Consider the following 21218-nt stretch of genomic DNA (forward strand, 5'->3'; position numbering starts at 1 on the left):
TTATATCCTGGCTTTCTTACTTGATTGTGTATTTTTTGAGGGTAACAGTAGTATCATTCATGGTGGTCTTTTTGGGTACTCTCAGAATCAAGTGATTTTCTTCCCATCTAGAATTACTATATTTTTTGCTTCTTATCATTCTTCCTTATTATTATTCCTTAGCAATTTGAATTAATTTGTTTTTAATCAGTTTAAGGTGATGCAATCAGAATGTTTTGAAATACAAAGATTGAAAATGTAGCACACTTTATGTGCTCTTGATGAATAAAATGATTTTATTGAGTAAATTGAGCTAGACAACTCTTCTAAATATTTTATACGTGTTAAATTATTTAATCATGATAATAGTGTGAGGAAAGTGCTGTCATTATCCATGTTTTACATATTAAGAAATCAAGTCATAGAGAGATTTTTATTTGCCCAAAGGGGTGCCAAAGAACTTATAAAAGATCCATTGCTTTTATTTCATGTGCTATACTGAATAAAATGAAGTCAGTTATGGATCCATCTATCTATTTCCTATATGTCCCACCTTATTCAAATAGCAATGATTTAAGGTCTTTTCCAAGAATATAATAAGTTGGAAATATTATTGTTGTTTATGTTTTAATTATATGCTTACTAGCTGCCCTTTATTGAGCACCTACACTTATGTCTTGCTGCTTTACACACATTATCTCATTAATTCTCACAGTAATATTTCAAAGTCAGCATTATTGGACAAAAACGGAGGCAGAGGGTGAGACCAATTTGTCCAGAATCATACAACTAGTAAAAGTTGGAGTTTGGGCCTAACCCAGGTCTGTCGAATTGTAATATTTTTGCTCAGGAAATGCATAGCTCAAATAAAAAGGCAAGAAGTTCAGGAGAATGTGTAGAAAGATCAGCAGGTTATATATAATAAGGTATCATAGAGTATGTAAACCCATGATAATCTGCCTTCCCTGACTGACTAATGCTCTTTTTAACATGTCGTTTTTTGTTTTTTTTTTTGTAAATGACTTAAGTGATATATAATACTTATTCAATTAAATATATAGACAGAGGTTTTTTTATTATTCTTATTGATAATTCATATTGAATTCATATAGAAGCACCCAACTCTTATAATACCTTAGGTCACTTATAATTATGAGACATATCCAAATATTGACCAATATCTTTCCTAATCTGAAATATATAATCTCTCTGAAACATGTAAATAAATCATGCTTAGCAAGGGTAAGTTATTACTGGAAGACTAATGGGAATCTTCACTATGCTCATGCTTGAGAAATAACTCTGCAGATACTCTTCTGCAATTCACGTTCTAAAAAACGTGCTACTTTAGCATTTAATTAAAATATGTAACTTGGGTTTTATGATATTTTAAATCTTATTTTTTCATTTAGCGTATTCACTTCTATTGCACTAGATAGTAATCGAAGATTCTTAAAGCCTCTTTTTGCAAAATGATGTAAGATATTAATAAAATGTATGCTGCCCTGAATTGTGGTTTTATGTTAACCTACTTCATTAATTTTTTTATTGAGGTATCATTGACACACAATGTCGTACAATGTCAGTAGATATATTAACCTACTTTAAATGCAGAACTTTCCACTCCTTATTCTACTCCCTGTTACTTATTTCACTATTTTCTTTTCTTACAGTTCTTCAACAAGCAAAAACCTTTTGTCTTAATTCAACTACACTAACTCCCTAATTTCATATTCCATAGAACCATTTATTATCAATAAAAAATTATAGGGCCCTACATTTACAATTATTCTATTTATTTTGTAAAATTAATAAATTCAAAATTCTCTGGCTATAAAAAATACTTCGAATTTATCTTCATTATGTAAAATATACAGCAAGGCAAACAAAAAATCATTCATTTATCTTTAAAACTATTGAGAATTATATTTTATCTGTTTCTTATCTCATTAATTGTCTTGCTTCCATCTCCTATATCTTAGCTCCTTAGAGTTTAGAAAATTTAAAAAGTAGAGTATATGGTTTTTCCTGTAACAATAGATTTTATCTACATGTATTTATGAAAACTTTACCTTATTCCAGCAGAAATGTCAGGAATTTAACAAAGGAGCTAAAATAATAAACAGTAAAACAACTCTGTAAGTAAAAAGATGATGCCATAACTGGAAAATTTAAATGTAAATTTTTTCTAATTATTAGTATTTCTGCCCTGTATATAAAGTATTGGCTATGCTTAATCAGATTACCAAGAATATATAAATGTTGGTTACTTTTTCATATTATAAAGCTTTTTAAAATAACATCATAATCAATTTCACAGAATTTTATAGAATGGCTATTATTTTTAATATTATTATAAAAAAATGTATAGCAAAAAAAAAAAAAAAAAAAAAATGTATAGCGATTTCAGAGAAGGAAAAAACCAGAGCTGAGCTTTTGTCTTATTTTTCTCATTTTGTCTAGATCCCACTGTGTGCCTAGCATTATTCAAAAACAATGAAAATAAAGTATCTGATACAAAATCACCAAAGAAAGCACAGCCACAAAGAGATGGCTACTTTGAAGGTATGATTTAATCACAGATATATAGAAAAGTAAAAAAGATGGAAAATTGTATTTAAAGCAAATTTTAAAAGTCCTCATTAGCCCTAAAATACATATATAAAAAATTATGTATAAAATATAATTAAGTAAAAGTCAAAATATGGCTCTTGGAGCTAAAATACTAATTTGGTGTCTTGATTCATTAGCATAGTGGTTTAGTATTTGCATAAATGCTTATATAAATTTAAATTCTTTGTATTTTTATGTGAAAGTCTTATAATGCTGTATCATCAGTGTTGCTAATTATATTTAAATTTTACACTGACAAATAATGTCACCCTATATCAATGGAAGTGAGTACATGTTGAAATGACATTCTAATATATTTACTGCCAATATATACAAATCGCATTAAACATTATGAATTTAACTCTGGAATTTTAAATATTTTACTATATTTGAAGCTTGTCCAACTCACTTCTTGGGTAAAGGATCTGCATATCTAAGTGGCAGATTGTATTCCTTATTTCAGGATTCAGAAAAATTATGGACTCATATTATTAATCAGGAATATTTAAATGTAATAGAGCAGCAAATATGACTTAAAACAAGTTTGCTATTGCTTTATCTTTAATATTAAAATGGTCATAATTTTGCCTATAGTTTTGGATTGTAATTTCTAATAGAAAAAATGGACTCAATTATTTTGAATGGAAGTGAACTATTCAGAATTTTTTTTTTTTTTTTTTTTGCGGTACGCGGGCCTCTCACTGTTGTGGCCTCTCCTGTTGCGGAGCACAGGCTCCGGACGCGCAGGCTCAGCGGCCATGGCTCACGGGCCCAGCCGCTCCACAGCATGTGGGACCTTCCCGGACCGGGGTACGAACCCGTGTCCCCTGCATCGGCGGCAGGCGGACTCTCAACCACTGCGCCACCAGGGAAGCCCCAGAAAGTTTAATACTTTGTCTTTTGTACATTTTAAATAAATCTTAAAAGTTATGCATCATTATAGCATGACTGAAATAGATACATTTTCATTTAAATTTCTATTCAGTAAGGTTTCAATTAAAGAAAAATTTGATAGCTACCAATTTTATATTTATTTAGAGATACCTACTAAGTATGTAGGGATGGAAGACATTGGGTCTAGAATTTTCTTTAAGTATATAGTAATAAAAATATGCATAGAAAGATAGGAAAAGCAAGTCTGGCAAATTATTGAAATTGTTAGATCAGTAGATGATGGTATAAGGAGGTTTGTTTTACCATCCAATTTTTTTTAATATTTAAAATTCTCCATAGTAAAACATTAAAAATGTGATGACCAATGAAGGTGTAAAAAATCAAAATTATTGCTAAAAATGTTTATGGATTAGTATTTTAATAGAATTAAAAAATACTTTCAGTGTAAAATAAGGCTTCAGTTTTAATCAGGGCTCATTTCTTTGTAACAGTCTTAACTTCACCATTTCACTGTTTTTGAAAGGAAGAGTAGAAATTCTGCTAAAATCAATAACAACTCCACAGATATTACCTCTTACGTAGTATAGCACTGTTACTTTAGAAAGGATATGCCTAGGAAGAAAGATAATTGGGGCATTTTTGCCCTTTAAATTAGCATGTACTTTAGAATCAGGAAGAAGAAATCTATCCCAACCTGTTCTGTTACATTTTCTCTTATCCTATGAAAGGTGAAGATACGTTACCATCAAGAATAGTATATATGTATACAGTATATCTATTGATTTGTATACTAAAATAAAATATGCCAGGATAAGTTCAAATAGTGATAGAAATAAAGTGGAACATTTCTGTATATGCTTTATGATACAATGTGCATTTTTGTTTTCTTTCCTCCATATGAAATGTGTTTAGTTTACTTTTTTATTTTTAAACCTCAAGTACATTTGGCATGTCATTAATTTCACTGAATGGTCTTTATGTATGTACCGTATATTCTCATGACTAATAGTTATTTTAAGGCTTTTTTGGGGTTTTTTTTTGAAGGAATGGGCTTGGCAAAAATGATTGTTTATAGAAGAACATTATTTTCCCTAATTAATATGTTTATTTCTGCCCCCTTTTTTAAGGGGAAAAGAGTAAGTCAAAGATTATTTGATTATTGTTGGCCACGTTGAGCCCCATGTATTTTTAACTGCTGCTCTGGCTTCATCCACCTCCTAGACTCATACTCTTTATTTTCTGACTGGCCACAGAGGACAGTCAGCTTCCAAGTTAGCAACCTGACTAACCACAGCTTCCCAGTGGAGGGCGCATTTTTAAACCAGGTGTTTTGACATACAATTTATATAGTATAAAATGCACCTCTTCTGAGTATGATTTGATAAATTTCAATATATTTACAGTTATACAACCTAAATCTAATATAATTTCAATCTAATTAAAATCACCACAATCTAATTTTAAAACATTGGAAAAACTTTGCTTTCCCTTAAAAAATTCAAATAAAATTAATAATTGGGTATCTTACCCCCAAAAGTGAGGGAGATCAGAATTAAATTTTACTGTAGGTTTAGATTGAATGACTCTATGTGGAACAGTATCTCAACATATTTGTATGCCGGCACGGTAATAATTTTCATGGTTTTGTTGGAATTAGATGATAGTATTATTTGAATATTTTTTCTATACTGCACATATATTGTATAATAACTTTGATTTTAAAAAAAAAATTTAAAAATACTTCACATTGCAATGTTGCCTGTGTGAGATTTTCATGATTCCTCTTATAAATTGTACTAAAATGCTTTGATTTTTTTTTTTTTTTGTCTTTATCTGGATGTCACTAGCAGGACAGAGAGGATGGTAGATATACTCTATTGGTCTGGGATTTAAAATATGCTTAAATATGGGGAATATTTAATATGAAATTTCAAAATATGCTTAAATATGGGGAATATTTAATATGAAATGTCAAATTATATTAAATGACATAGGTAAATTATACCCTTTTAACAGACCATGTTTTACAAAATATCTTTATATTTTGCTATATTCATGACTTGCTGGCAATTTTTATCTAGCTGCCCTTAACCCTTAAGACCCTTTAGACCCTTAACTCAGACCTAAGGCTGAAGAATCTTTGACCACACCTGTTCTCAGGGTAACCTCATACATGTGCCACGTGTCAGATATCAGTTTGTTTTTCCTATGATATGCAATTTAAGAGTCTGAGCACTTTACAGATTCAACACTGGTTTACTTGATTTATTTGCTTATTTATTTATATTTATTTAATGTCCAGTACTTGTCTTGGTTTATTCTGTCTCAGCAATGATTTCTACTTAAGTTTCAATATCTGATCTCGCCTTAGAATGTAAAACATTTTTAAATTATTGCCTTAAATATTTTCCATCAAGTTTCCTTTTTTTGTTTCAAATGTTCAATTTGGAGCCCTTACATCACTCTTCTATGGCTATCACTGATATAAGAAGAAGCATAGCTTAATGGATGTTAAGTGTAGATTCTAGAGTTAGTCAAACACAGTTTGAATCTTGATTCCACCTTTTATTTGCTGTGTGACCTTGGGGACATTATTTAACTTCCGTGTTTAGCATTTTTTCACCTGTACAATTGGATATTAATAGTACCTACTTGTTGGGGATTACATGAGATCCTACTTGTGAAATGCTTGAAGCACACAGTATAAATACATAGTAAGTGCTCAAAACTTGTAATCTTTGGCAACAGTCATTTTTACAGTATAGGTGTGGTGGGTTTTTGTTGTTGTTTGTCTTGTTTGCAATTGGTAGTATTTATTGTATTTCTTGCTAGGTACTGTGCTAAGAGTTTTATTTAAATTTTCTGGTTCAGTCTTCTCAGAAACTCTTAAGAATGTATTATAACTGTCAATATTTTCCAGAGAAAACTGGTTTTGAGAGTTTGATAAGTGACTTGCCCAAGGTCATACAGAGAGTAAGTGGCTGAAGGGAAATGGGGATAATTTCTTTATCAAAACAAAGCTAACAAAAATAAAACAAAATATAGACATTGAAGAGCAAAGGTTCTTGGGTAACCCTGAAATATATACAAACTTATAATCAAAATATTTAAGAAAAAATAAAAAGACTATTATATTAGGCAAAACTCTGGGAAACTAATATTTTTGTTTTTTTATTTCTTTCTTATACTTGCATTAATATAAATTAAGAAACAGTTTAGTGCCAACATGGTGATAAATATCTGTTTTGTGACCTGTATTTAGATGCTATCTATTCTAATTTTATTATGATTACCTAACATTATTAAGTACCAAATCTTTTAAACTCTAGGAGTTACCATATTTTCAATTAACTATTTTAATTTTCAGATAGATGAGAACCTCTCCACCCAGCGCAAAAGTAAACACTATATTTTTGTTTTATTTATTCCTCTTTTTATTTATACATAAATTAAATGACTTCCCTGCCCTATTCTGCTGAAACTTAAATTTCCTACTCCTAAAGCCCAATGCCAAATTTGGACTTCTGGTTTTGGCCAAGGAAGGAAGCTAGACAAGCCAAGAAAAAAATTGGATCTGGCCCATCAACCTTCACAGAGAGGTAGGTTCAGTCTTAGCTCCTCTAATCCCTGGGACAATTTTACTTCACTTTAAAGTCAGATTTTCATAATTCCCAGTTTGGTGCTGTCATCACTAACATGCTTCTATTTCTCTTCTTATAAAACTGAAGATTCACACATACCATATATCATAGATGTTCAAATATTTTTGTATTAAATTTTTGAGTATTGAAATCATTAAAAGACTTCAATTTCTGGGCTTCCCTGGTGGCGCAGTGGTTGAGAGTCCCCCTGCCAATGTAGGGGACACGGGTTCGTGCCCCGGTCCGGGAAGATCCCACATGCCGTGGAGCAGCTAGGCCCGTGAGCCATGGCTGCTGAGCCTGTGCATCCAGAGCCTGTGCTCCGCAACGGCAGAGGCCACAACAGTGAGAGGCCCGCATACCACAAAAAAAAAAAAAAAAAGACTTCAATTTCTATAATTTTTACTTCAGAGCATTTCTAATCAAACCATATTCTTTTGTGGTACTTTTTACTGTATGATTAAAAGCATGTACTTCTCACACTTTCTTTCTTTTAATGCCAGCTTAGAGCACAGAGTCACATTCTGTATGTGGTTTTATAGTAGGTCTTGTATTTCCATAGCTATATAGAGTACTTGCTAATAGTGCCAACACAATTAGGTATTAAGAGCTGGTAAAATAAATGCCACAAGGTTAATGCAGGTGACCAAAGACTACCTGAAGGTATTCTTTTAAGAAGAGACATGCTTATAATCAAAACTCCCTAAATACATTTTAGGCACTATCATACCATTTAGTAGTATAAAAGTCTGGAATCATTTCAACTTTCTACAGAAAAACAAAAAAAAAATCTGAATAGGGAATTCAGTCTAGTGAAGCATAAAACAAACTGCAGTTTTTAAAAAAGTATTTGTCTATGGATAAGTGAGATTTGGGGAATGGCAATCCAGGGCCAGAGAGAAGCTGATTAAACTCTTCCTTATCCACATCAGTAGTAAATAGTTTGTATTTTCTAATTTCCACCCAAATTCAGTCATAATAATATGTATATATTCTATTCCAAAGTATATATTTGTATTTACATATATGTCTTGTGTATATATTATTTACATACATCATATACAAATAATATATATAATTGACATATAGACTGTATATGTCTCATATATATATGATGTGTATATGGATAAAAATGAAAAGGGATTTCAGAACTTTTAGAGTTCTTTGAAATAACCATGATATGTAGGCTGTGAGATATTATTAGTTTATTTTTTATTAAAAATAAAAGAGGGTTTCCACTTCTGGAAATAGAGGACTGTTTAATTAAAACCAACTTTCTTTCCGAGAACAACTTTAAAAGCTGGAAAATGTAGTTTTAAAAAAGCTAATTGACGTCATTGGAGAACTAACAAGTAAGTAAAGAATTACAAGCCAAGAAGGACATCCCAAGAGCTGAGAAGCTGAGCAAAGCTTTTGATAATGTCACCAGTCTACGTGAACTGGAAATAGACTTTCTACTAACCTCTTGCCAGAAACAAACATAAACTATGTCCCAAAATAGATAACATCGTCTCAAGCTTCAAATTATCTCTACATTTTTTCCTATATAATTTTTGGCACACAATAGAAAAAAAGGCATAGAAGGAGATGAGACATCACTGAACACCATGAGAAACAATAGACAACAGAAATTGAGCCAAGATTTCAGATAATAGAGACTTTAAAATAAACATACATAATAACTTTAGGGATATAGAAGAAGAGATTGAGAATTTCAGTATACATATTAAACCTATAAAAATATCTGAATGGAAAGTCTATAACTTAAAAGCACAAAAACTGAAATAAAGAGCTCAGTGTATGGGTGTAACCACAGATTAATCAAAACTGAAGAGAGAATTACTGGACAGGACAATAGCTATGAAAGAAATATTCAAATTGAAGCATGAAATGAAAGAGAATGAAAAATACAAAAAAGAGAAGATGTGAGATACAGAAGAAATGTCTAACACACGTGTAATTACAGTTCAAGAAGGAAAAGTAAAAGGGAATGGTGTAGAAATAATGTCTGAAGAGTTAATAGTTGAGAATTTACTAAGGTGAGGTAAAACCTCAAATTATGGATTCAAGAAATTCCATGAACTACAAAGGAAATATATACAAGGAAAACCACACTGTAGCACATCATAGTAAAAGCACTAAAAAACCAAAGACAAAGAGAAAAATTCTTTAAAGAGCTAGAGAAAAAAGTTTATTATCTTCAAAGGAGCAATAATAATGAAGCTGGCTTCTTAATAGAAATTATAATAGAAATTATGAAAGTCAGAAGACAATTGTTATATATCATGCTGCTCCCCAAAGTCATAGGTTGAAGCCCTAAACCTCAATCTGACTATTTTTGGAGCTAGGACTTTTAAGGAGTTAATTAAGTTTAAATGAGGTCAGATTAGTGGGGCCCTAATCCAGTAGAACTGATATTTTTATTAGAAGAGGAAAAGACACATACATATTCACAGAGGAAAGGTCATGTATGGACACAGTAAGAAGGTGGCCATCTGCAAGCCAAGGAGAGAGGCCTCTGAAAAACTAAACTTGCCAGCACCTTCATCTCAGGCTTCCAAACTCCAGAACTGTGAGAAAATATATTTCTGTTGTTTAAGCACTCAGTCCTTGGTATCTTGTTATGGCAGCTCAAGCTGACCATTACACAAGGTAATGATATCTTCAAAGTGCTAAAAGAAAATAAGTTCCACCATGAAAGTCTATACCCAACAAAACTTTCTCTTCAGAAATGAAAGCAAGACACTCATGCCACCCAGCTGTCTACCTGCTGCTTCTCTGTACAGCTACAAGGAGGAAGGAGGATGACATCTGGATTCTGGAGCCAAAGCTTCACAGAGAAAATGGGGAAAGAGATTGGCTCTGGGAGAAGCCTATAGCACCCTTTATTTATCTGTGTTGTCCCTTGCTCTCTGAAAGTAACCTTTCTGTCCACCTTTCAGCTGCCTATTCACTTGCTACCCAGGACATTTCCTATATTTCTGGGATGGCTGATAATCCTATCAGGGTGTTGGAGAATTACTACAATATCTTAGAAAGTTCATCATCAAGGACATTAGTTTTCTATCTAAAGAAGGCTACATGAGGTAATGAAGTAACAATGGATTTGGACTGAGAAGACTTCAGTTTGAATCTTGCATAAATACTCATTAGCAGTATGCTCCTTGTGTTTGTTTTTTCTCATCTGTAATTGCGAACACTAATCTTTACTTCTTGTGATGTTTTGAAAATTAAGTGATAATCTAAGGTCTTCCAGGTAAAGATGATGGATCTGAAAACCCTCACTAAAACTTCAGGGGAGATATTTTAAAGACACATACTAACAAACATGAGAATATAAGGAAGGGGCAACGGCATTATAGTTTTTTTAGACTAGAAAATAAATATATGAGTAAATAGAAAGCAAAAGCTTAAACGAACAATGAAATATGAGAACTATCTCAAACCAAAAGTTTCAGGAATTGATGGTATTAGGCCTTCTGGAAGTGGGGTGAAAAGGGTAATAAAATAAATAGGTCCAGGATACTCTTGAAAAATTCTTGAACTTAATTCTTTGTATAGGATAAAACAGAGTCTCTGGATTCAGGAAAAACCTTGGCACCTTGCTAAAACTAAGAAGAGTAAGTGTAGGTATTCATGTTAAATGCCAAGGCCACAACCCCTTCCCCTGCTTAGCTACCAGAAGGCTGATAATCATGTTTTTTAACCTGCTCAAGTGGCCATAACAAAATACCATAGACTGGGTGGCTTAAAAAACAGAAGTTTACATCTCACAGCTCTGGAGTCTGGGAAGTTTAAGATCAAGATGTCAACTGATTCAGTTCCTGGGGTGAGCTTTCTTTCTGGCTTATTTCTTGTTATGTACACATGTGACCTTACCTTAGCACATGTGGAGAGAGAGAGAGATATCTCTCTTCTTCATCTTGTAGAGCCACTAATTCCATCATTAGGTCTCCACTCTCATGACCTAATTAACCCTAATTACCTCCCAAAGACCCCCTCTTCAAACACCATCACATTGGGAGTTAAGATTTCAATATGGGAATTTTAGGGAAACACAGACATTTACTCCATAGCACCATGCCTTTGACTTTAAGGAAAGAGATTATAGGAGTCTTTCTGGAGATTCTTAACAGTCCAAGAGGAAACATCTAAATATTGACATCAAGTGTTTCCAATATAGGACTCAGGTAGGTCACCCTAAGATGATAGGTGTCACTCACTTGTACAGTTTCTTATCAATTTTATAGACTCCCTCTCTAAATATAAGCACACAAATGACGATTCTTAAACATCTGAAAGAAACTTTTAAGAAACATAGAGAAAAAGTAACAAACATAGATAGTCAACTTCAGGTGAAAAAAATCTTCAAAAATACCATGAATATTTTCATAGACATAAGAAAAAATTGCAACCATGAAACAAGAATAAGATGCTATAATAAGAAAGAGAGAGCTCAGAGAACTAAAACTATCTCATTGTAAATAAAAAATGATATCAGAAATGAAAAATTGGCAGAAGATAAAGTTAGAAGATAGCGTTAAAGAAATTTCCCAGAAACTGGAGCAAAATACAAAGTGATAAGAAACATGAGAGAGAACATAAAGAAAAGAGGCTCAGTCCAGGAGGTCCAACCTTGATAACTAATAGAAGTTCCAGAAAGAGAGAACACAACAACAAATATATTGAAGGAAATTGTCAGAGAAATCATTCTAAAAAATTCCCGAAACTAAGGGAATTTCCAGTTCCCAGATCAAAAGGGCCCATGTTAGGAAAATGAATGAATATAAAGCCTTTGTAGCACATCTTAGAAAATGTCATAAAACCAGGGACAAAGGAAAGAGGTTAGAAGTCCTCCAGAAAGACAAACAGATCACATGTAATGGATCAGTTATCTAAAAGGCACTGGACTTCCTAACATTAATCTTAGAACCTAGAAGATGATGGAACAGTATATTCAACATTCTTAGGAAAAGTTATTTTCAACCTAGCCTTCTATAAACAGGCAAACTATTAATAAAATTTAAAAATATAAAAACATATCATCTTAATTTATCTCCCTTGCAACCTTGCTCAGGAAGCTACTGGAGGAACCACTCCACAAAAATGAAGAGTTAAATCATGAAAAACAATATATGAGGTCTAGCAAAAGAAACAGACAAAGGAATCTTTACAATGATGGTGAAGAGAGATCCCAGGATGACAGCTCACACAGGTTTTGAGAATAAATACTCTATGGTGACTGAAAACATCATGAGCAATCTCTCTGAGGAAAAGAAAAATTGTTTTTATTGTCTGATGTGCTCAAACATATTTGATAGGAGATATACTCCTCAGGAAGAGAGTGTTGGGGTGACCTATTGATATGTGTGTACAAGGCTAATTCATGAATATATAGTAGATATACCCATCTAACAAAGAATTTGGACACTAATGATAGTACATAGAAAACTAAATGTAAAATATTAAATAACTAAATGTTAGGAACAAAAGTTATACAAGAAAGGAAATGTAATCTGTAACTGCTTTGCTTTTCTTTTTTCTGTTAGAAGCTGTGTGTTTTGAATTCAAATCAACACTTAAATTCATGAAACATGGTAGGCTTCACGCAACACTAAATTTACTTAGCTTTAAGGAAGGACAAAGGAGAGGAGACTACAAAGCATGCTTAGTATAGTGAGGACATTGTGACACCTAGGCACAGGACCTGGTGTCCTAGTCATTCTGCACTTAGGAAATGTGTGGGCATCAGAGTCAAGTCGAGGCTATGAGTGTGTAGATAATCTCAGTTAAAGGAAGCCATCAGCTCTGGTGATCCCAACAGCTTTTATAATTAATTAGTCATGTAGTCGTCTCCGGTATATGACCAGCTAGTAACCGAGTCCACTTGGGGATATATAACTAGCTTCCATTCTCTGGTTCAGTTGCATTTTATCGATATTGGTTACTTATAGCTCAATAAACAATCTCAACAATGATGTAAAAGGGCTTGATCTGGTACAGCTGAATTCTCACTGATCTTGAATTCAGTAGAGATTAAATTCTAACAATTTCTTGACCTGAGGATTAAATCCTCACACCTCCCTGCAACTAGAGGAAAACCATAGAACAAGTTAATAACCCTTCCCTTATGGCTCATATAGGGTATTTACAGTACCCTATGTGGCTCAGCTATAAATGATATTTACATTGTCATAAATAGGTAAACACTAAGTGGTGATATAACCAAATATTATGATTTGTCTAAGAAATGGGAAGATGAGGTATATGTGTTTATGGTAGAGGTGTTGTAAAAGGGCTAAATCTTTATCTTTTATTTTGTGAGGTCAATAAGTAATATAAAAAATTTTCAAAAATGAAAACATCAAGATATACACAGACTAGCAGTGGAAGAAAAGACTAATATGGCTGAATGTAGTTGCCTTTAGAGTATAAATTGAGAATGGAAAGGGGTGGATCTGGGGATTATTATTTTCCGTTCTTAAAGCCACGTACATATATAACATTGATGAAATTTAATTTTTTTAAATGCCTAAATTAAGTGTTTTTGAAATCACCCATTGAAGGTCCTGTTTTTTAATAAAAGTTAATAAATGAAAACATATTAAGGTAAAACAGTGACATTTTTAAACAAGCAAAGCAGAATTTTTCACCAATAGACCAAGTCTAAAATAAATACTAAAGGATGTTATTCCTCATGTAAAAGGAAAAGGGTTTCAGATGAACTCTTAGAGACGTAGAAAGTAATGCAGGTCATTTTTACCCTTTTTTTAAATTTACAAAACAGCGGTAGTTTGTAAATTAAACTCTGTTTAATTTACAAAACAGAGTAACGGCTATGGTTACCAGGTGATAAGGTAGGGGAAGGATATGTTGGGAGTTTGGGATTGACATATACACACTACTATATATAAAATAGATAACTAATAAGAACCTGCTGTATAACACAGGGAACTCTATTCAATACTCTGTAATGGCCTATAAGGGAAAAGAATCTAAAAAAGAGTGGATGTATGTATATGTATAATGGATTCACTTTGCTGTACACCTGAAACTAACACAACATTGTAAATCAACTATATTCCAATAAAATATTTTTTGAATTGAAAATGTCCCACCTATAATAGGGAAAGAAATCTTGGAAATTGGGATATCAGAGATGTTTCTAAAAGCATTTAATAATAAATTCACAAATTTAAAAAAAAGTAATGAAGAGCAAAGAAGGACGAATATGTGGGTAGATCTAAATAAACATTGACTTAGTCCAGGAGGTCTAACAATGATTTTAAATTCTGGTGAGTTTATTATGTTTATAGACATGGTAACAATAACATTTATACTTTTTTTTTCTTTTTTAAGCTGTGCATCAAATCACTTACCTAGGAATTTTTTTTTTTTTAATTTTGTTGAGTCTTAACATTCCCCTGTTCCTTCTATTTTTGCTATCTCCACCCCAGCAGAAAGACAAAACTAGCTTGGAATTAGGACTGAGTTTGGATCCCAGCCCAAACCTATGTAATTTTGGTGAAGGTATTTAACCTTTCTATACTTAATTTTCTCATTAATTAATTGGAGCAAATAATACATACCACATAAAATCACTGGATAAATTAAATAAAAATGTTTGGAAGATACTAGAATGGGCTAGCCTTTAGAACATGGAAATTCAGACTTAATTCCTTGTCTTTCCTGTTTAATCTATTGACACATCTTTATTGAATATCCACCATGAGATTGGCATTATACAAGAAGATGAGGATTCAGTGGTGAATGAAATAAACACAGACCATGAGTAATGGGGTTCACTATCTGACAGGGGCAGGGAAGAGGGTGACTGACATTTATTAATACTCATATAAGTGCATAATGGTACAACTGAGTAAAGTTCTACTGAGGAAACATAAGGGGAATTATTATGAATTTAAGCCAGAGGGATGAGGGAAGAAGTGACACTTGGGATGAATTTGAAGATTGGGTAGGAGTAACTAGACAAAGGGAGAAGTTGTGGATAAAGAGTGTTCCAGGCCAAAGTGTGGGCCTAATGAAAGACTTTGAAGACAGGGGTAGACTGGGCCATTAAAGGAACTGAAAGAAGGCTGGTTTGGCCAGAGGTCAAGGAGTGAGATGAAGCTGGAGAAGTTGGCAGGGGACAGAGAAATTTTAGTTTGTCCATGTTAGTCCATATTGAGGATTTGGCTTTCTGTATTCCAAGAGCAATAGTCATTGTAAGCAAAAGATGAAATGGTCAGATGTGTTCTCTGTGTAATGATTACGGAACATGTGGTGTGGAGAGAAGATAGAAAAGAAACAAGAGTGAACATGATAAGACCAGTTAGAAGGTCATTGCAGTAGGCCAGCATAGAGATGGTAGCTTGCACCAGGGTGAACACAGTAGACATGGAGATGTAAGGGGAAGAGCAGAGAAATAGCAATCACAAGGTATGAATGTATTTAAGTTGCTTCTCACCTATTGAATAAGAAGAATAATACTATCCCATAGAGTAGTTGTGAGTAGCCAAACCATTGCTTAGCCCAATGTTCAGCATGTAGCAGCAATCATTATTTTTATTCCCATTAATATTCCAAATTTTACTTTTTCTCTTTAAATCGAAGGCTAAACTTTTCATCCTTGCTATGGATGTTATTCTGCCTGATCCCGTGATGTTCTCATGTTTAGTTAGCTCCTGTCTTGTTTCTTAAATTTCTGTCTCTATTATATCCACTTACTTCTTAAAATCAACATATGAATAAGCTGCATCTTTACCATTGAAAATGTGTTGCTACCTCCTTTTCGACTACCCCATCCATCTCTCTTTCTTCCTTATCAGCCTTCTTAGGCAGTCTAATCAGTATCTTCATTTCTCATCTTCTGTTCATTCCAGATTTTTATTTTTATTTTTTATTTTTTTTGCGGTACGCAGGCCTCTCAGTGTTGTGGCCTCTCCCGTTGCGGAGCACAGGCTCTGGACGCGCAGGCTCAGCGGCCATGCCTCACGGGCCCAGCCGCTCCGCGGCATGTGGGATCTTCCCGGACCGGGGCACAAACCCATGTCCCCTGCATCGGCAGGCGGACTCTCAACCACTGCGCCATCAGGGAAGCCCCCATTCCACATTTTTTATTCTTTCAAAAAAACATTTTTAAGCTCCTGCTTTCTTTTATTGTACTTGAGACTGGAAGCACAAGTAAAAATCAGTTCCTGCTTTAGAAGCTCAGCCTAGTGGGAGACAAACTAATAAACTGAAATTTACAATCTCACGTACAGCCCTTTCATAAAGTTATGCAGAGTGTACATTCTAGTCACATTCTCATCATTCTACTCAAACTACATTCATTACAGTAATCCATGTTAACCTCTTAATTGCTAAACTCCGGAACCTCTTTTCTGCCCTCATTCTACTTGCCATTTCTTCAGGAATTTCTCTCCCTAGAATTTTTCTCCCTTTACATCCTCATTCCCACTCTGTCCTAGTTCTCCTAGTTATCTGACCACTCCTTTTTAGTTGTCTTCTCTGCCTATTCCTGTTCCTAAAAGAGCAATATCCTTTAGAATTTTGTCTCTGACCTTATTCTATATTCAATTCACATATTTATTTACTAATACAGCAGATGTTCACTTTGCCAAACATTATACTAGGTCAAGGGATACAAAGATGAGTAAGACATAGTCTCTGTCTTTAAAAAACTACCCTTGAGTCCAGTTGAGGAGACACATAAATAAGCAAAAGAAAACATCATGGAAGTACAGATCAGGCCTATTCCCAGGGCGTGATGAAAAGATCAAGATATAACACCTAATTCTCTCATATAACTTATGTTTATAGGAAGTGACAACTAAATATCCATCTCCATCTTTCCCCCTTTGATTTTTTTCTAGACACTTAAATTTAACCCAGTATGTTTAATATGAGGTGTATTATATACATTCCACTCCACCTACCTGTTTGATTCTTTTCACTGTCTCTGTTAATAGCATCGGTAGCCATTCACTCACTTAACTGAGAAAAATCAGAATCATTCTTAATTCTGTTCTCTTTTTCACTTGCTGAATGTAAGCACTACCCCCACATCAGCTATTGCCTGCAATGTCTCTTGCCCTGAAATGTTGTCATGGTCTCCTTTCTAATATTCACACATCTCTTAATCCTATAAATGCTATCTTCTATACCTGTATAGCAATGACTTTCTAAACTGTAATTCTGCATACAACACACCCCTGTTTAAAATCTTGTAATGTCCTTCTGTTTCGTCTAGTATAAATTCCAAAGTCTTAAGCATACAATGCCCTTTACATACTGTTTCCAGCTTACCTTTCCAGTACCACCTTATATCATTTCTCCCCGCTAACCCCCAAATATTCTCTAACCATATTGAACTACTTCATTATATCCCCAACTATAATGGAGTGCTTGTTCTTTCCAGAAATTGTCCTGCTCTTCATATTTTCACGCCATTTTCTTTATCTTTATTGCTTTTCCTCACCTTTCTAGTTTCAGACTTTTACTTATCCTTCATGACTCAAATAAATGTCATTTCATTTGTAAGTCATTCCTAATAACACCAAGCTTCCCATAGGCCTTTGTCATATCTCCTTAATACTGTCCTATCTATATCCTCCCCTGACTGTAAACCTTTTAAAGTCAGGGATCAAGTTTTAGTCATATTTCTGTTTCCTCCCATCTTCTGGACCTAGCAACAGTATTAGATTCATCTATATTAGGCATTCAATAAGTATTTGTTGAATTAATAAACAGTTCTGACTCTAAAAAAAAAATATCTTTGGAGTCTCAGAAACACTCTTCCTGCCAATTGCTATTACTCAAAGTCAGATTATTGGCCTATGCCCAACTTAAACTTACAACTCATTTAGTGTTCACATCCGAGCTTTAGGTCCCACTGCCTCAGCCACCCCTTAGATCTACTAAGCACACTTTGGAATTCATTTAATCATTTCCTACTTAAGCTCCACCAGCTGTGGGGTTTTGGATCTTGGAAAACCTCATCATTATAAACAGTATCCTTTCATTTTAAGGTTTCATAGTTTTTGAAACATTTTCTAGAAGAGTAGAGATGGATAATATATTAAAGTCACTATATGTTTTCATGTTCCCAGAAAACTAAATGATTTCTAGTTTCCGTTTATATTTTATAGTAGTTTAATAGAACTGTGGCATCCCATATATTTTCCCCACAGCTTCATTAACTTCTGTAAGATTTTTTAATCATTATTTTAATTAAAAAACAATACTCAACCTAACAGTTAAGAGAGTTAGCTATGGAGCCAGACTATCTAGGTTTAAATTCCAGCTGTGCCCCTTGCTACAGGTATGACTCTATCATACACTTAATCTTTCTGTGTCTGTTTCCTCATTTATAAAATTAGTATAATGAGGTACAATAATGCAGAGTTTACAGAGTTGAGTAAATAAATCAGTACATGTAAAATGCTGGGAATAGTACCTAATGCATAGTTAGCTCCATACACTTTAGCTATTGCTATTATCAGGAACAGTAGCCATTTACAGTGAAATCTATACAAGTTAGAATTTGATTATAGTAATTCCATACACTTTGAAACATTATATTTTAAAGTATGGTGTATGTGTGTTTATGTGTGGGGAAATTTATTATTCTTGCTTAGCTGATCATTTTTCCATAGAAAGGGATTTTCTATGTGATAGTAAATGCATGTACCTGAATAGACAAGTTACAGATTCTGATCAAGGAGCCACTCAACTCTAAATTTTAGCTGGACAAATTTGATAGGCAGCTTTATTCCAGACTTTTTAAAGTGATGTCAGTCAATCAGTCACACTTCTGGCATTAACCTACCACCCCCAATGTATATGCTATCTCTTGTCATTTTCTTTCTTCACTCTGTGGAAGGTCTTGAACTTAGGTAGCCCATTGAAGCATGAATTAAAGAAGAAACTGATATCTTTAAACATTCCAGTAATAAATCTAATTATAAAAATTAACTAGCTTTTATCCTCCACTTAGAGATAAAATATTTTGATTCAGATATTGATATATGTTTTGTAAAGATAAAATTTATTTTGCAATTTTATTCAAGAAGAATGAAAAAACTAATATGGAGCAGTGAATTGATTTTCTATAATTCTTGTGAATCTAAGATTTATAATTTTTAACAATTTTTCGATGTTTATCAATATTAGATGGAAGTAAAATTATCCCTTGAAGTTTTCTAAAATATGTCCTATGATATTTTGCACCAGTGACCATAAATTGTATAAGAGATTTTCCTATTTAAAGGGAAAAGATTATATCAAGTACTATTTATAAATTAATTTACTGTATTACTATCAGAAGTAATATTTAGACTTAATCTTAAGAAATTAAAACTTACTTACCATAGAGTCAACATTTTGTCATCACCGAAATGCTAAACTCAAAGTTTATATAAAGCTCAAAGTTGTTAGCTCTCAGAATTGCCACTTAGGAATGACACACTTATGTTCAAATGGAATTACTTGTGTTTGCGGTGGTGTAATACCTTGAAGCTGCTTTCCAGTTTCACACTGTGCTTGTTTCCATTCTCACGTATTTGCACATGTACATATATACAAATTTCTGTCTCATGAAATGAGTTCTTATTCTTGGCATGCAATGTTAAATTGGAATTTATACATTTTTTTCTTAAACTGCTTGTCTTATCAGTATCTATATTTAAACCAAGGCTTTACATTTTAAATGGCCCTTAAATTTAATTTTATGTCTTTTTCCTTTGATATATTTCTATTAATTTTAGAAGCGTAAAATGTTCAAATACATTCTTTAGTAAGTTTTTCTATTTCTATGCATAATTTATATATTTGAGTGTTTTAATATTTAAAATATTTTTAAGTAACTTGAATGTTTATAATAAAAATGCTGTTTCATTTGGAACCTTACGTTATCCTAAGAGAAAAAACATCCTTCTATTTAAAAACTATGAAAATTTTACCCTTTTCCATGGTTTCTTCAAAGAAGAAAAAAATTGTCCTTTTTAAAAAATGTATTAATAGTCATCTCCAAAGAAGTCATCCAATCACCTCTAAGTTTAAAATATTTTACTTTGAGAAGTATGTAAAAACACCTGAATTATTTTCCTACAACTCATCTCACCCATGATAAGAAGAAAATGTTGCAGAAATAGAAACAATGACAGGGGTTGGCATATAAGAAAGAGAATAGACCCTTCCATATATTTTTATTTGACTATTAACTAAAATTGTGTGTGCCAAGACTTAGGTTAGTTGAAACCCCCTACAAACTGGGCTTATGGAAACAGTAAATGATCCTTCTAACATTGTGTTTTTTAATACACCACAAGAATGCATTTCCCAAAAAGTAGAAGATCCCTATCTTGAGATGTGATGAAATGCTTTTAAAAATTCTATATTAGAAGACAGACATCTTTCTTAAAATTTTGAATCATGTAGTTAATTTGAGCTCACACAATAAGCCCGGCGCATTGAAATATTTTCTCATTTTTTAAGGGAATTAATGGCTCTCCACCAGCCCTTTAACATGTAAAATGAGTAAGTTACTTGTGTCCAGTACATCCAAAAAAGAGCCAGGATAAAATAAACATAAGGGGTTGGATATCTTGGAAAAAATCTGTCATGGGTTTGGGTTAATCATCTCCAGAAGAAATTCAACTTGATGCCTGAAATGTAAGACTTCTTGGAGAAAGCAGAAAGGCCCGAGGCAGTGTTGATCTGAAGGAGTGCTCTCCATGGGTCAGAGCTGCTCTGCTGGCAGAGTGCAAACCCAGTTCACAACCGAGGCCGCTGAAAAGTTGTAAAAGACTGCAGGGGCCTTCCCATGCACGCACTCCAGCTTTGGTTACATAGTTTTAATGGCCCAGTTTCTTATTATAAAATAAAACTTAAAAATAAAATCTGTGCCCAGTTTTCCAACTTTCTGTCCATCAATGATAGGATTGCTTCCTTTAACATTTGTGGAATAAAACACCTATTTCTTAAAGTTTTACTGACCATATAGAAAAGTTACGTAAATATGGAATACCTTTATTTGATGCAGTTTTCATAATGCCCTATCCTTAGGCTTTCAAACATTAGAAACTGGGT

The 21218-nt window shown here is 33.2% G+C and overlaps 1 protein-coding gene across 5 annotated transcripts in view; it reads left to right on the top strand.

Moving 5' to 3' along the window:
* The window catches only part of LRRIQ1 (leucine rich repeats and IQ motif containing 1), a 197776-nt gene that overhangs the window by 122033 nt on the left and 54525 nt on the right, over positions 1 to 21218 (top strand). For 3 of the 5 annotated variants that reach the window (XM_029204164.1, XM_029204163.1, XM_029204165.1), the window contains one exon: positions 2443 to 2544. The exons of 1 other annotated variant lie outside the window; for it this stretch is intronic. In XM_029204164.1, the coding sequence (XP_029059997.1) occupies positions 2443 to 2544 (102 nt within the window). Of the gene's footprint in view, positions 1 to 2442; positions 2545 to 21218 lie in introns of those variants that run through there. One more of the 5 variants, XM_029204167.1, reaches the window with a different exon arrangement.

Source organism: Monodon monoceros, unplaced genomic scaffold, assembly GCF_005190385.1.
Source record: "Monodon monoceros isolate NGI ecotype Baffin Bay Population unplaced genomic scaffold, NGI_Narwhal_1 Super_Scaffold_6, whole genome shotgun sequence".
Taxonomy (NCBI): Eukaryota; Metazoa; Chordata; class Mammalia; order Artiodactyla; family Monodontidae; genus Monodon; species Monodon monoceros.